General features: G+C 43.0%; 2 protein-coding genes across 3 annotated transcripts in view; one reads left to right on the top strand and one right to left on the bottom strand.

Annotated features, from left to right (window-relative positions):
• Positions 1-4,431, top strand: part of TRPC5 (transient receptor potential cation channel subfamily C member 5) — a 62,886-nt gene extending 58,455 nt beyond the window's left edge. For both annotated transcript variants that reach the window (XM_052673258.1, XM_052673259.1), the window contains 4 exons: positions 290-496; positions 668-709; positions 2,335-2,424; positions 3,121-4,431. In XM_052673258.1, coding sequence (XP_052529218.1) covers positions 290-496; positions 668-709; positions 2,335-2,424; positions 3,121-3,855 — 1,074 coding nt within the window. In that variant the 3' untranslated portion in view covers positions 3,856-4,431. The remainder of the gene's footprint in view (positions 1-289; positions 497-667; positions 710-2,334; positions 2,425-3,120) is intronic.
• A 10,633-nt stretch (positions 4,432-15,064) lies between these two features.
• The window catches only part of ALG13 (ALG13 UDP-N-acetylglucosaminyltransferase subunit), a 30,951-nt gene continuing 28,967 nt past the window's right edge, over positions 15,065-17,048 (bottom strand). The window contains exons 27-28 of the mRNA XM_052673583.1: positions 16,752-16,932; positions 15,065-16,026 (exon numbers count right to left, since the gene is read on the bottom strand). Of these exons, the coding sequence (XP_052529543.1) occupies positions 15,752-16,026; positions 16,752-16,932 (456 nt within the window). The 3' untranslated portion in view covers positions 15,065-15,751. The remainder of the gene's footprint in view (positions 16,027-16,751; positions 16,933-17,048) is intronic.

Below are 17,048 nucleotides of genomic sequence, written 5' to 3'. Positions count from 1 at the left end.
TTCATTTACTGGTAAGCCTGTGATAAGCATCAACTCTAAAGATGAAGCTAAGCTTCAGCTTCTCAAACCTTTTCACTGAAAATTGCTATAATTATATTTGAGAGGATGGTATTTTTCTACTCAGCTGTTCTACACTTTCAAGTACGCTCCCAGCAAGGAGATTGAAGAAGTGATACTGCTTTGCTGCAGCCAGTTCCTTTCTTGTTCATGTCACCTCCTCAGCCACTGGTATTTGCTCCAGTAGAGCCCGCCTAAAACTGCTGATGCTCTTTTCTCCTCCCTCCCACAGGACCATGCAGACATAGAGTGGAAGTTTGCACGGACAAAGCTATGGATGAGTTACTTTGATGAAGGGGCCACCCTGCCTCCTCCCTTTAACATCATCCCAAGTCCCAAGTCTTTCTGGTACCTCTGCAAGTGGATTCACAATCAGCTGTGTCCGGGCAGTGATTCTGACAATGAGCAGAAGAGACATGAAAACCTCAAAACATTCACGGTAAGAAGCTGCGTGGTTTTAACCTTCAGTTTTTGGGAGTGCATGTTCAGGGTCACCAGGATCACCAGTACACTGGTGTGGTAGAAGGTTGCTGCTGGATCATAACTTGCCAAGAGCCATCATTACAAGTAGGATGACATGGGTAACATGCCTGTGCCTTTCTCTTTCCAGGAGCGCCATGCTGATAACCTCATCCAGAATCAACATTACCAGGTAAGCTCTCCAGCAGATCAAATTTTCACTTGCTTTTTCTTCTTCCTGCTTATTTTCTAGTACCTCATTTCTTGTTTTCTTCTGGAACATATACAAATGTAGGAACTCTGACAGGATTTTGCTTATGGATTAAAGCATTTCCTCAGTAAAGGTGACACGGTTTACTAAATCACTCCTGACTCTTCCACCTTCTCTAAAGTAGCAGAAAAATTACTGTGTGTCACGATTGCTAAGTCAGAGGCTGCATCAGCAGTGACTTCAAAGGAATCATGCTGCCATGTCACCCCAATTATAACCGTTTCTGCAGCATTTTTACATAAGGCCTCTCAAGTTGCTCTTCTACTCTCTTTTACAAGGCATCCCTAATCCTACATCAAACAGTGGTTGAGATTTCCTTCTGTTCTGGGCAGCTTAGGAAGGAGGAATTGTTCCTGTGTTCAATTCTGCTGTTTCTGTACTTTCTTAGCCTGCTGAGTTCATTATCAAGTTCATTAAATTCAACCTATGAAAGGGTGAAACTATGAAAAACACCATCTTCAGTACCTGAACTCAGTGCAGTTCAGTCATTACGCCAGCATGCTGGAAGAACCAAAAAAAGGTCTCCTGAATGTTAGGCAGTACATCAGGCTATATTGTCAAAAGCCACACAGTTCATCTTTCTTAAGACATCTCCTGTTTTCTAAAGAGTATTTGCATCTGGAGCCAATGTTTAAAATATCACTTTTGGCTGTGTACATTTGGTGCTCCCTGGTACAGGGATTTCTTAAACACCTCTCAGTAAAGCCTTGGTGCAGAGAACATCTTAGTGCTTGGTCATACTCAGACTTGGTGTCACAGTTTCTGGAACAAGGAAAATGGAGGAAAGGTTTGAGATAGTGTTTTCTGTATACAGAGATCAGCTGCTGTGTGTGCCAGATAACCATAGAAGCCTCAAACAACAGTCTGTTCATGTCAAGCCAGCAAGGAGGGACACAGACACAAAGCAAAATGGATTTCATCCTACAGAGATCTGGACTGTAACAGACATCTTCAGGTTAACACTGAGGAGTGAGAGCCTTTAGAGAAGTCACCAAAGGCAAGAATCAGTACTTCCAGTAGTGTCAGTGGATGCCACAGCAGCTTTGCAAGGAGTTCTCAAATCCACCACCAGAGGAGACCCAGGCAGCTGGGGCTTAACGTTGCCCCGTGGAGTCCTGGCTGTTCTTCAGGTTATTTGCTGATGCTGTACCATCTTTCCAGTGTTTAATGAACCATCTTAAAATGGCAAGTTTAGCTACGCAGTATACATGAGACTGGTAACCTTGAACTTTTGGCATCTGAGATTAAAAACTGCAGTGAAGGAATTTAAATACCTTGAAGATATTTAAGATAATAAGAAAATTTTGCTGAACAATTTTTACAATTAGAAAAGTGCAAAATACTTAACAGCTTTCAAGAAAAAAAAAAAAAAAAAAAAGCACTGCTAATGGTGATTTTTTTTTTTTATTTTTTCTTTAAATACATTTTAAGAGAGCAAAATAGGGAGAACCTATCTACACAAGCACTATCAGTAAGTGCTCAGTACACTAAGAATGGAATTTGCTCAGAGCCAGAATTTGAATCATTCATGTTGTTTCTTATTTCAGGAAGTGATTAGAAATCTTGTAAAAAGATATGTTGCAGCAATGATAAGAACTTCCAAAACCAATGAAGGCTTAACTGAAGAAAATTTCAAGGTAACTTTTTCTCTCATTAACGATCATGTTAATTTGAGTAGCCACTTGAAGAGTTCCCACTAATTGGGGGGAAAATGTGGAAATTCAACCATTACAGGAGCTGGTGTGCATGTGTTTTCCTTTGAGCAGAAAATACTCCTCATTCAGGTGTCTTCTAATATGGTCACTTCCACAGATTTTAATACACAATCCTGAATGTAGGCAACGGCTTTAAACAAAGTACTTGATTTGCATCAATTTCGCACTCCTAATCCCACACTGAGGCTGGATTAGTGGATGTGAAGAACACTTGTAAACAAAGTTAAAGTTGCGCCAACTAAAAGATTCCTGTAATATTTCTAAATTCCAACAGTTTCATCACTTCTATAATAAAATGCCTTATTTCAGCTTGTCCCCCACTGCTCAAGCAGGAAGAAGGGGAAAGGGGTGGTCACAAAGGCTGGGCCACAGCCTGTGGTGGTAAACAACTTGCAAACTTTCCACTTGTCAGGATTCACAATACCTTTTTTTTTTGCTTTTCCTCTGTCATCAAATAATGATGATCTATGTAGGCATTCATCTATGTGGTGTTCTTGTAAGCATGATTTGGTATCAGCACTTTGCTTACCTCTGAGCAATCCTCCCAAGAGAATGTGGTCACTCTTTCACCTCACAGATAATGGTGCTGAGCGTACCTCATTTTTCCTCTTGCCCTAGGAATTAAAACAGGACATCTCAAGTTTTCGCTATGAAGTCCTTGACCTGCTGGGAAACAGGAAGCCACAGAGGAGAAGTTATTCTACCAGTAGCACAGAGGTGTCTCAAAAGGATGAAACAAATGAGGATAGTGCTGGAGAAAAACCCAAAGTCAAAAGTGTGTCTTTCAATGTAGCCAACAAAAAAAAGGATTTCAATGTATCTGCGCTAATTAAAACAATGTCTGGGATTGATATGGTGGAAGAGAAGCCAAAAAGCAATGGGATCAGTAAGCGCTCCTTCATCCGAAATGGAAATAGAGTTCAGAGGCTTTCCAGTTCCAAGAAAGAGTCCTTTAAGAGACTGGGGCTGCTGTTCTCCAAGATGAATGGACATGTACCTGAAGCGAATTCAGAGCCCATGTACACTATTTCAGATGGAATTATTCAGCCACACTACATGTGGAAAGACATCAAATATTCTCAGATTGATAAAGAGAGAGAAGAGAATTGTTCCAAAAGTGAAATTAACCTCAATGAGGTAGACTACAGTAGGAACACAAGACTTACAGGACAGAGCAAGGAGTGCCCTGTGGTTTGTACCAGCTCCCTTCACTGTGCTTCCAGTATTTGTTCCTCTAATTCCAAACTTTTAGACTCATCAGAGGATGTGTTTGATTCATGGGGAGAGGCTTGTGACTTGTTTATAAACCAGTGGAAAGAGGGGCAAGAGGACCATGTTACAACGCGACTATAAGTAAGGCTATCCTAACGCCTGCTGGAAGATTTGGTTGTTATTATTTGTAATTGTTTGCTCTCACCTGGTTCAGCATTATGAATTCTTTTCTGCCCACAGGATGAAACAAATGTGAAACTCTGTTAGCCTATTTTACAGCTATCTGCGCCTTCTATTATTTTATTTTTGTTTTATCTTCACAAAAACTGAATGGAAGGCTTTACCATTTACAAAATCACTGTAAACCACAGTACTCATTCAGCTGCAGCCAGTCTTTGAATCCCACATAATTCAGATACACCAGTGGCAGAGTAGAGGATTCCTCCAGTGCTCTCCTCATCACCCCAGCACTGCTGGGTTATCACTCTGCCTCCTGCTTGAAGTCCTCATCAGCACATCCAGCTGGTGAGCAGTGGCTTAGCACGAGGCTGGGAGTCATGTAAAACCTTTTTAGGAAGGGTACAACTGGCTTCTTGTTTTCTTTAAGCAATACAACCTCTGATTCTTGCAGTAGTATAGTTTTCAGGTCATTATATTCATATTGTAAATTGTTACTAAGAGACACCTGTGGTCATGCAACTGGAACACGTTATGATTTGCCCTGGTAGGGAGCAGAATGGCCTCCCAGTGAGGCAGGCAGGGGAAGCCAGTAGCTGGCCTTGCTCCCAACTTCTGCATTGATGAACAACCCAAAACCAGCTGTGGCTGCCTGAGACAGAAACCTCAGTGTGGTTCTTATATCACTAATGGTAAACCAAAACCCAGCCCTGAACCTCACCCTTACACCAAGCTGCATCTGTTTTTGAAATTCTTGCTCTTATTTCCACTGCTTCATTTGCTTTTTGCTGCCTTCCCAGCCAATGTCACGTTTCAGGCAGAAGCCACCCACCTGTGATGTCTCTGGGTCCGTGAGCTGCATTCCTGAAAAGAAACTGAAGTTAGAGCAGCCCGGACTGGATCTGGCACCCTGGGAAGTCTCTGCAGTCCCTTTACGAAGGTGCAACAAAAAGGAGCATGGCAGGAAATGTTACCCTTCTGTTACTGTTTTTTCAATTGTTCGTTTTCCCCCTCCATTTCTGCTAGGCCCCGTCCAGGCACTCCCATTGTTTCATTTGCATAAGTAGCATCAAAAAGGGGAGAAGATGCCCCATCAAGAGCAAAATGGTTGACACAGTGATTTTCCACAATGCGATACTGTGCTGTTGCTGAGATACACGGGTGATTGGCACTCAGTACTGCTTAAGAACTGCTGTTAGTTGGCTGCTTGCCAGGAAGAAGTCAGTGCTGACCAGGAGCTGAGAAATGGCTGTTCCTTACACCATGGCTGTGTCAGGCTGAAGGCTCTATTCCAGGACAGGTTATGTGGGCTGGAGCACATCCTGAGGTGTACTGCCAAAAATCACCTCTCCTGCAGAGGCAGTGCAGTCCTGCATAAACGAGATGCTGGGGTGCCTTGATGCTTTGCCTGTTATGGAAAACCACCACCTTGTTGGGATCTTCCTGAGGACACCTATAGAGAACAACTTTGTGAACAGCTCTTGTAGCAGACCTGCAGATGCTGACAGGCTTGGCTAGAGGAAGCTTTGAATGCGGAACTTGAGGGGGAAAGCAGGGCTTTAGGCAAGCAACAGCATTAAGAAAAAAGAGCAACCAGGAAGAGAGACTCGGAAATGTTCTCCTTGTTAGCAGCATGCAGCATACAGCCCAAAGGATGTAAGCCTCTAGATGTGCTAGGCGTGAGAGAGCAAAAAGCACTTCAGCGTGAATAGACTTCAGGCTTTCATACTTACTGCAGGGTTATAGCAGCCTTTGACAATTGCATCTTCTCTTCCTGAAAGTGAGGCTGAGCAAAGCGTCACAAGGAGACTTGCAGAATGTTGGGGGTCAGAAGCAGTTTGCTGATTGCTCAGTGAGAAATCCAGCAGTTCTGTCTTTTACAAACAAAATTGCAAACCCACCACTGAACTGCAGTTAGAAGCAGCTAATGCAGTTCTCTAAGCAGCCCACAATAAGTGCCCACAGTTTAATAAATCTAATGTAGTCTATTTTTAGAAGCATGAACATTAATGTGAGCTGCCACAGGGAGTAAGGAGAAGGGTTTGAATTATTTTATGCCTCACCTAAACATACTGCAGCTTATGAACTCTAGGGCAGCGCATCTTTACATTACCAGTGTAACAAGTGGGCATAAAAACCACCCGAGTTTAGTTGTGCAGATGATATCAGCTGAATTGGAGGCTGGGACAGATGCAGGGCTCACATCCTCAGACAGCAGAAGAGCTTTTAAGTTTTCCACAAATCAAGCACACTGGAGCTGGCTCCGATTAAAAGGTGTCATTCAAATTCAGCCCTACGTTAACAGGTACAAGTCTCAAAATGAAATGCAAATAACTGCAGCAACGCCCCTCAAAAACATAGAAGTGGCAGAGGGTAATGCAAATCCCCTCTGTGCAAATCGTGTGAGTCATGTCCTCCTGCTGTGTCCTGAAAGGGCAGGGGTAGGAGCTGCCACATTGTAATGGCATGATGGATAAAGCACTGCAATAATCTCTTGATAGCGTTCTGTTGAACAAGAGAGGAACATCACAGGGCTGCTGGGCTGCAGCTCCTGGGGGATTTGTTTCATGACTCAGATGCTTCCCAGCTATGAAGTAGTTTGAGCTGACTTTCACATTGAACACAACTGTTTGCTTTGACTAAGCGATGAATACATTTATCCAGGAGTTTGCAAAATTGTCAGTCTGGTCTCCCCAAAAGGCCAAATTGTTTGATCACATCTATGCACCCCATTTTGTAGCAATAGGCTTTATAGGAGCTCGTGAATTATCATTACTACTGTTAAGGAGGAGCATCAGGGGAAGAAACTGAAAGATCTTGTGGAAAAAAATACATTTGATTGATCCCAGTCTTACTTTTCCTTTTTAAAATCACCTGCAGTCAGACTGTTGGGGATTTTACTTACATTCTTCCATTTTCTTACTCTTTTCTTCAGAGGAATGGTTGAAGCATCTCTCTGCAGTTTGTGCAAGCAGCTGGGGTAGGAGCTTATGAGACACTGAGCATCTTCTGTGAGGAGTTAACTTATTCTCTGGTTCAGGGTGCACAGCTGTGTCACAACTGGCCTATGCCTGGCCTCTGTGCTGGATGCTCCAACAACAATCATCATACGTATGCTATTTGGAATTTGGAATCACACAGGTCTTGATCACTTGGCCTATTCGTTTCCTGCTCTTCAAAGTAGCTTTATTTCTCACCTCCCATCCCTGGCATCACTTTCACCTGGCTTTTTAACCTACAAACAATCCCCAATAGGCAGTCAGACCCCCCAAACACGGACCGTCACAGAGCTACAAGGCAGCGTACTCAGGTCAGAGATTGAAGTTGCTTTAGAAATAAGAAATTAAGTAACATCTCTGCAGATTATTTGGATAATTGTATTTGTATATTATTCACATACTAGTATATATGTAAATACTCAACTATTTGTATATGTGGTCCCTACAGAAGCAGCATGCACAGTGACAGAGCACAGGACTAGACAACAAGCCTTGAGGTCTGTTCCCGGCTCTGCTACTGACTCACCTGTGACCTTGGGCAAGTCACACAGCCTCTCTAATGCCTCAGTTTCCCCATCTGTAAAATAGGGATAATACTCCTTACCTACCTCGCAGGGGGGTTAGTTCATTATTTACAAGCACTTTCAGATCTTCGAATCAAAGGCGCTATATACAGTAACTAGTCAATGCTCGTAGCAGTGGTACGTACTTTTGTCTTCTGAAGACTAATTCAGGTTAGGATTTCACTATGTCTGTTAAGATAGTTTCCCATGTAGAAAAAAAGCATGATTTCCCACCAGGGGATTTTAGGGCACTTCTACAGTAGACAGAGACCTGGGAGCCTAGCTAACTTCCTTGGTTTTGTGACATGTCTCACTTGGAAGCTCACCTTACTGTACACTTGTGTTTCACCCTTTTTCTAGTGATACTTGTAACAATTTTTAAACAGAAATTGCCACTGTAAGTACTTATTATATAAATGTATTCCTATATAAAACCTTACCCTTTAAATAGATTAAAGCTGGTTGTCACAACAGACTTCCAGGCATGGGGAGGTTCCACAGTCAGCCCAGCACAGTTTATGTGCACACAGAAGTAAAAAAAAAAAAACAGGAACACAAGGGAAACCTCCACTTTGGAAAAGTACTAACAGCATAAGCAGGGATTCCCTTTACTCCAGGGCTATCTCACCAAGTCAGAAAACCAGGCGAATACCAACTGCTCTCTCACTATTAGGTATAGGTCCTACAACACTTGGAACTTCTCAGTCTTGCTTTCATTTTTTTCTTTCCTTTTCTAAAGGCCAAAATCTCGCAGAAATACATATTTTATATGTATGTGGCACACACACACCAGAAAAAGGCTCCATTTTTGACTGAGTTCTCCTTTAGTCAGCTTGCACTGCAGTGTGCCAAGTGTCCCACACACGTGTCTGTGAGAAAGCTGTGCACAGCCACCACGGCGGACATCCAAAACAGCAGCATCAGCCTCCCAGCCCCATTACAATTCCACCGACATCCAGAACGGAGAAGTACAAAAAGCAAAAGGCATCCACACCACTGAGGCTGCCCAGAACAAATGAAAACTGTTACTTACCCAGTGACTCTCTGGAGCTGCCCTTGGGGTGGATGCACTGAAAGTCGCTGCCCCCCTCTGCAGCTGCACCTGCTCAGGTGTGCCAGAAGCATCAGTGATTTCCATGCATGCAAAGGGAAAATTAATTGAAATCAGTAAGACTACAGGGAATAGTAAATCAACCCACTGGAGTATCATCTAAATTAAAGTGTCACCAAAATAATCTGCAGTTTTCAGGGAACGTGTAACTTGAAACTTCACAAGTATAAAATCAATCCCTGACTGAGTTTCTGGAGGCAGTGGGAGGCACTCTGGGCTGGCCACGTTAATGTATTTTCAAACCATTTATGATTCAATTGCATTTAATTTTTACACTGCTTTCCCTGTTTCAGACCATTACACTTGTACAAACGAGTCATTTATATATTATTCACATAATTCCCTCCATCCAGAATAACTGCTGCTCTGGAGTAAACTGATGATCAAGAATGACTCTTAAAAGAGAATATGCTTTATCTAAGAGAAGTGTATTTAAAAGGCAAAAACATCTTTTGAATGTATGACAGCATGTTATGTTTCAGGGAAACTCTTCTACCTGCTCTGCTTTTATAAGGCATGCAAAGCAAAACCCCAAACCAACAACAGAAGCCCCCACCTAGCTCCCATCGCCCACTACTGTGAGGCCAACCTGACCATTCCATTCTTTACACACAGACCCTTCTCAACCTACAGCTCACCAACTATGGAGAACAGCACTGCCCATCCTGCTGGCTGGCATGTCCTCCTTCAGCATGGCTTGTTTCTTTCCTCTGGGGATTTCTTCCCCTCCCATTTAAAGCATTTCCATCAGCAATGACTCTAAGCCAGAAGAAACAATGCACTCAGAATGAGATGTGATCAGCCAAGGAGCTGGCCATTAGCACGTGAGCTAACAGAACACTGTGATACCTTTTGCCAACAGAATGAAATGCCTTTTGACTATAAATAGTTGCTTTTGAGCAAAGGGGCGCTTTTGGTGTAGCTATTTTTGAGGTATTGTACAGTTTTATTTAAAAACTACTGAATGTGTTTATAAGGTGGTTCTGGAAACTAGAGAGCTAGGGATCCTTGAGAAGTAAAGGGTGGTTGCAGATGTGTAAGTACTCAATTTTCTATTCAGGAAGCCCTGGAGAACTGGGCTTACACTGGAAATGGTTGTGGGTGTTTTGTTTCAAATCAACCCAGTTTTAATATTAATTAAATCTTCATGAAAAAGCTACCACAGAAACAGCTTCACGGCAGATCATAGTTGAAGATGTGTTTTATTTCATGGGATAAAAAAAAAAAGGTGAGGATTTTCTTCTTCTGTTTAATTTTGGTCAGAAATCAAATGGCCTTTTCCAGGCAACAGAGGTTTTAGATGTAGAGAGAATTTTGTGTATTTAATAGAGACACAGCGGGGACCTCAGCATTTACCCATTAGGTGGTAGCAGCCACCCCGAGAGAGGGGGAGATGGAGAGGGCAGAGCAAAAAGCAAAAACAAACGCTCCATTTTACGTACTTTTCTACTTGCACCTTTTCTGTCCATAGTGCAGATCCCACGTCATTCCCTCATGTAACATGTAAAAATGAAACAATGTATATAATAAATAAAATTATTTATTTTATGTGTATTTTTAGCTTAAATGTAAACTGAAGAAAAAAAAAAAGTGTTTAATCTTTTTTTCCCAAAAATGTAAGCCTATTGAAATTCAAGGTGTTTCTACCTTTTCGGATGTAACATTTCCAGCTACCTATTGATAATAAACATTTATGAACAGCAAAGCAGATGACATTCAGTAATTTCTACCACCTTCTGCACTGGAAGCCTCCTCAAGGAGCACTTCAGGGCTCCCTGTCTGTGGAGATTTACGCTGGTGTTTGAAGAGACATGGTGCAGCCCTGCTTACCTGCAGCGAAGTCAATCAGCCAGATGTGAGCAAGTGTTCCTGGGCAGCAGCTGAGCCACACCTGACTGCGCACAAGTTGAAAAAATCCCAATCATTACATCTTCTCTGCAACAGAAAGCAGCAAATCCACACTGAGCGCTGGTAAATGTAATGCACCACATGAATGCAATTACTGCAGTACAAAGGAGTCCAACTATCGTTCCATTTTAATTTGCTCCCTAAAGATATTCTTTGACCAGCGTAACTACATCATCCACTTTGGAATACGCAGCAATATAGCTAATAGCGTGAAAGAGTCATTAAGCAACAACCCAACTTCGTTAACTTAATTTGCTCATGTGAAACAGTCCTCCACGCAAATCTCATCAAGGCACCGGAGGCACGCTGTTGAAGTTCTGAAGGTTTCCATCAGCCACCAGGAGCCCCTGGTCATACCTCCAGAAGAATGGGAGTTTTCTGAAATTACACAAGGGCAGTGCCCCTCTCCTTGAAATGCAGACGATCCTGGTACAATTTGGGCAACGTGGCCCCACATGGGAACAGACAGCCCACTGTGAGAGCTGCAGCAAGGCCCAGGACTGCAGCAGTCCTCAGCTACAGAGCTGTAAACACACCAAGGATGTGAGAAGGCTGCAATTTTATTTTATTATTACTGTTGGGTTTTGTTTTCTTTTAGAGTTTGATGTGCATATTCCTTACTCCGACCATAAAACCTGGAATTTCAAAGTTGAGGCACCCTGAATCTCTAGTTGTGCTCTCTACCTCAGGAACAGAAACTGCATCTGAAAACACCTTCCGTTGTACAGTGACTACAGGGATAGAAGGATGCACTGCAGCAGAGAACACCCGGTTGGAGCAGGGAGGGAGGGAAGTGGGCTGAGACAGAAGGAGTTTTGCAGTATAATCCATCTCCTCTTACTGCACTTCCTGAAAACACAAATCATGTGCTCAAGTAATCACCATAAATATTAAACATTTTTGCTTTCAATTCTGAAAAATACAAAACAAACTGGTTTAAAAAGCAGTCTGAAACCACAGTTTGAAATTTGAATGTCAACAGGCAGGGTAGAAAACAGGAAAAATACCCAAAGGAGAGGGGCAGAGGGAGTTAGAAGGTCCACTAATTTCATCTTTGCAGGATGCACCGCTTTCTCTTGGGACCATTTTCCATAACACAGCGACGTCAAGCAGCTGTCACAGCCATGTGTGGCTCTTACCTTGCTGTTAACCTCGTGGTACGCTGGTGGCAGAGTGCTCACCTGCTCCAGCAAAGGCAATGTTCAGCAGAAGGAATACATGGAACACCATAAATGAGTTCAGTCTGTAAAAACACCCTGCTAGGGCTCAGACACGTGTTCCTGGTGCTGCAGATCAGCACGCTTGTGGCAATGACTGAACTGCTGTGAGCAGTGCCCATCGTCTGTGGCTAATGCTGGCTGGACTGCTCTGTGCTAGATTGCTGTGAGTGGCAGTGACTCGACCAGCAGGAGCTCTGCCTTGAAACATTTAAATTCTGATCTTGTTTCAAAGCCATAAAGTTCTAATTTGAGAGCTTTGCCTTCCTCCCTCTTAAGGGCGGGCACTTTGAACTGGGGGTCCGGATTTAAGATTTGAGCACCTCCCACGCATCATGCAGCCTTTGACAGTGTGATTTTATAAACGAGAAGGATTTCCAGCGCCACTGCAGAGAGAAAGGGAGGCTAAAATAAAACAACTGAGCTGGAAAAGCAACAGCCACAGGAGCCGGTTTGGTACACTTGCACAGCCATGGGGAAAAACAGCACGGGAACAGCAGCCAGCACAGCCCTGCAGGATAATGCTGCCGGCAGGCAGAATCAGCAAGATTAGTCTCTACAGCATTTGTAATAATTACCTTCAATAACAGATGGATTTTACAATTCAACAAACTCCAGAGACTTGTGCCTCCAGCACACAGCAGCGCTGTACAGAATGTTAACAAGCAGAGGAGCAGCTCACTGCCTGCAGGGAGCCGGGTGGCCCAGCACCCCTCAGCCAGCACAGGCTGCAGCCATCAGTGCATGGTGCTCAGGAACGGACGTGTGCTCTGGCACTGGCGGATCTGCAGGCAAACAGCTGGGTAAGAGCCTGCTCTAAGGGCAGAAAGGTTTGTAGCAGCTTAGAAGAGGGTGGAATACTTAAAAACACAAAGTCCACACCTGAAAACTACAGCATATCACTGCCTACTTCATCCTGCACTGCCAGGAGTGTTCTGTGCCAGGGCTCCTTCCCACAGCCTTCAGGTGATAATCCACTCCGAGCTGCTGCCTTTCATGCAGAGAAATGTGGTGTGGAAAAGGAGGTGGCAAGCATGACTGGCACAGGCTTGGCAGCACAAACCTTCTCCCTTTGGCAAGCTGAAAATTCAGCCACCAAAAAATAAAAATACACGACATCAACGCATTTCAGGATCAAATCTACTTAAAGAATTCATTATTATGCAACATATAACAAGAAACCAAAAGAGGAGAGAAAAAAAATCAATCTGAAGGAAATTATTGTTCCAATCAGAAATCAATACTCAAAGATTTTATACCTCCACTCAAATAAATGCTAAAATATGCATGTGGCTGCAAGCCATACTCCCCTGCTCGTGCCCAATGCAGCCAGGCACAAAACAGTGTTGGTCTGGTTCTGATGTGTAACTGAACCAAAGATGAGAAATTTGGACCATCATCCGACACCAGGCTCCTCACAGAAAAAAAAAAAAATACCCAAAGCCCCAATCTTGCTATTCACACTTTCACATGGTCCCAGTGAAGCCTAGGTCCTCAAAACCACTACTCCAACAGCAGCAACTCTTAGACCCTCCCTTATTTCAGTGTCTTTTTAACATTACAGCTTTATGCTGTAATACAGCAGCAACATTTTCTACCCTATAGAGAGCAGGGATGAACCTGCTCCAGCACATTAACTGCTCCACAACCCCTGCGTGCTGCTTTAAAGAATTGCTTCTGAGCCTCAACAGCCCTGATAAAAACATCACAGCTGAGATGCCTGCTTGTATCTGTTTGTATCAGATCCACGAGCAAGTTCACCAGACGCAGATTACAAGTGTAAAAATCACAGTGGTATTTCTTTTTAAATATACATCAATTGAGGTGATTAACAGGGTCACTAATGCAACTAACAAAAATCTAGCTGCTATAAGTGAGAAGAGAGAAAAACTTGACTTCCTACCACAATCGTTGGTCTGTATTTCTAAGAGGAAAAAAAGAAGTTGACTCCTGGAGACAAATAGAAAGAAAGATAAAACATAACTTCCAGCTACAATAACCATTTGCACTGAAAAAAAGCAAGGCTGTCTCACTGACAGTGTAAGGAAAGAGGCATTATTCACAGCTCAAGGAGAGATTCACTCCAGTGCTAACAGTGACTGTTTGATGTGACAGATGATGGCACTCAAGACTGAAGTGGAAACATTTGATGACTTCATGATGGAGACTGCACTTCTGAAATCTGTTCAATCTTCAGGTGCATAAAGTTAGTCACATGGTTTGTAGATTCCCTTTAGAGGTTACCTAGTGAATTATTTTTTGGAGGAAGTTTTAACAAAACTTGTGGCATTGTTCCCTGTTCTCATAAAGGCCTGTGTAAGTTAAGAGCACTCTTTCAAAATGGCAGAAATGCTGAGGCTGAAGTCCTAATGGTCTCCAGTTCCTTTGGGGAATCTTTTCCAAGCAGTACAGCAGGTCAAAATGATACCAGCTAATCAGGGATCATTTCCATTCACACCTTGATTTTCCCTCTGGTGCCTCCAACTCTAAGAGTTTTATTAAACCCCGAAGTTAAATGTACAGCAGTAATTGGAGATGTGAAGAAACAAACTAGAAGCCAAGCATACAACCTCCTAGCCAAAAGTAGTAAATAACCACTTTTATTAACAGAGGGGCAAAAAACTTCACAGTTTTATTCTAGCCTATAAAGACTCATAATGAGCAACTTTCTCCTGCTGTTTTTGGTCCAATCCCATGTTTATTGAACAGGTATACTGATGGAAGCATACTCCCCTCCCTCTGTTTAGCACAGTCACTCCTCTTTTCATCCCCGCTCAGCTGTATAAATTCAGGGGCACACGCAATTACTTTCAACTTCACCAAATAACAACTGTGCCACTTTCTGAAGCTACTGACAGCACCTCCTTATCTGTACCATATGTCCCCCACGCAGGCTGTGTTTCAATTACGATAACTCAAGTTCCCTACAAAATCTGGCAGCCGTGAGTTTCGGAAGGCAGCTCCAACACCCAAACGTTGAATTCATGTGGGGAAAAAAACAAAAAAAAAGCAAAAAAAAAAAAACCCCACAAGCCTTGGGAAACAGATTACTTTGCTCTTTTTCTGGGACCCTGGTACCAAGCCCTCCTAACCTGCACCTGTGCCCTTGCTCATTACCCCTAGAACAGGGCTATGCCACCACCCTGTCCTTGGCTGTGAGCAGGCTCCAGCTGGCAGCCACCACATGATAATTCTGCACATCAGTGCAAGGTTCTATGGAGTACAGAAACAGCTAGAGCTACTGCGGTCTCATGCTGAAAAAGCCCATGCTTTCCCACTGGAGGCAGGAAACAAACAAGACAGTACTTCTTCAATGCTGTCTGCTGTGTAACTTAGTCCCACGAACATCAAGTGCTGGTAATGAACAACCAGGGATTTCCACGGGTTAGATGCTTTTATTTTGTGCTATCAGTGCAAATCAGACACCAGAACTACCACCACTTGTGCAACAGCTTTCACAAAACGCATCTTACAAACACACACTGATATACAGTAGAACAGGTTGAAGCAGTATCTTACACTTTTAAGAGACATGAAGCCAACACAGAACAAAATCACATATTATAAATATGTGATCACCAACGGCAAACAAAGTTTTGTTTTGTGAAATCCGAGAACACCAACTTACTTCCAGCAATTCTGTCCTCTAACAAACTCTGCACCCAATTTTTTGCTGTGGTTGTAAGGGCAGCTGTGCTTGTACAAGAACCACGTGTTCAAGTGTTACAATGTACCCACTCACACGGGTATGTAATGCAATTTTCCCATAGTGACAGTATGTTTTTTTTACACATTTTTTTATGTAGTCTAACACACACATTGTGTTCCCCCGTGCTACAGTTTACGTATACGCCTCTCCTATGCTGCCTTAGATGAACTACCAAAACTTCATCCTGTCAAGCTGATTATCATTAGCATAAGCCTGGAAAGAAACATGGAATCGAACACAATTTAATCAGTCACCCCAGCCCATTGAGACAAAGACTTACAAAACAATGGAAGTTCATGAAAAAAGACATGAGAAAAACTAAGTGCAAGAAATGAGCTCACACCCTCCTGGACTTACATTCCTTGATGCACATAATGCGTTGCAGGGTTAGGTGAGGCAACATAGCTGACTTGGTGCAGCTGTCCAGAACTTACAGCGTTAGGAACTCGTGGAGAATTTCCATATGGGGGATTTAATGAATGCCACGAGCCAATACAGTGATAGGCAGGTACTAGAGAGATGCAAGAGTCAAACCCTGGAGCAGATGGCTGGTTGTAGGGGTCTGACACCACTGGGTAATACACCGTGCCATGGGACAGGGCTGGAGGCTCTGTGTTTTGGAAGTTACCTTGGAAAGAAAAGAATACATATATTTACGCAGCAGAACTGCGCCTGATGAACAGGCTGAAGTATTATCAGCATTAAGCCTGCATGCATCTGAGCAACAGCGCCGTTAAATGCGCTCCTTCCCAGCACTGATCATTCACCACATTCCTCAGATTTTGTCGAGGCAGGCATCTGACCTTCCTGACATCTTTTTCTTCATTTGATACAATCCTCTTACTGCCAAGTCTATCTACAAGCTGCTTGCACAGCCATGTGACACTAAGTTTTGCTGTAGCTTTCCACACAGAGCCTAAAGCTAAGGTTTGCAGTGTCTTTGCAGAAAGTCGCAATGCTCAGGGCTTGCCAAAACTGTGTTGTCTCTTTTACTTTAAAAACAGGCATTATTTTGATATCATAATTATTAGCTTATCAATGAGAAGATATACCTTCAACATAATTTCAGAGTAAGTTCCCCTAACTAAAAATTAGTTCACCGAGTACAAACCTAGAAAGGACTACTTCTTACTTTTCATGGTTTTAAACAGCCCTTGGTGTCAGTGCCTACAAAAGTGGCTCTAGCATTATTTTAAGGAACTCACAATAACTCATTATAATGTCTGCACTATGACCCATGCTTCCTATACTATAAAGATGTAAGAATGCAACTCCTGTGGAGCAGCCATACTCTGAAAGCCATAACCTCACTATTCACAGTTTCTGTACGTGGTCTTATAGTCAAATACTAACCATTTGTAGGCGCATCGAGGGGAACCTGATGGACCTCAGCTCGCCCAGCATCATAGAGCTGAGGTACTGACTGATCCAGGACATGAGCTGGCTCAGCATATGCTGGATAAGCCTCCACAGATGACGCTGGTGGCACCGGCTGTACATAGACCATGGAATGCCAGTAACTCTGGTGATAGTACTTTGAGGAGAAAAACAAGAAAACAAGGTCAGGCATACAACCACAGTCTCCATCCTTCCTCCAAACACCAGTTGTTTCATATCAAAGAGTAGTAATATGTGCATTTTTCCCTTCTG

Source organism: Tympanuchus pallidicinctus, unplaced genomic scaffold (assembly GCF_026119805.1).
Source record: "Tympanuchus pallidicinctus isolate F22 unplaced genomic scaffold, pur_lepc_1.0 scaffold13, whole genome shotgun sequence".
NCBI lineage: Eukaryota > Metazoa > Chordata > Aves > Galliformes > Phasianidae > Tympanuchus > Tympanuchus pallidicinctus.
The sequence above is the reverse complement of the archived record's forward strand: the minus strand, read 5'-3'. Positions and strand labels throughout refer to the sequence as shown.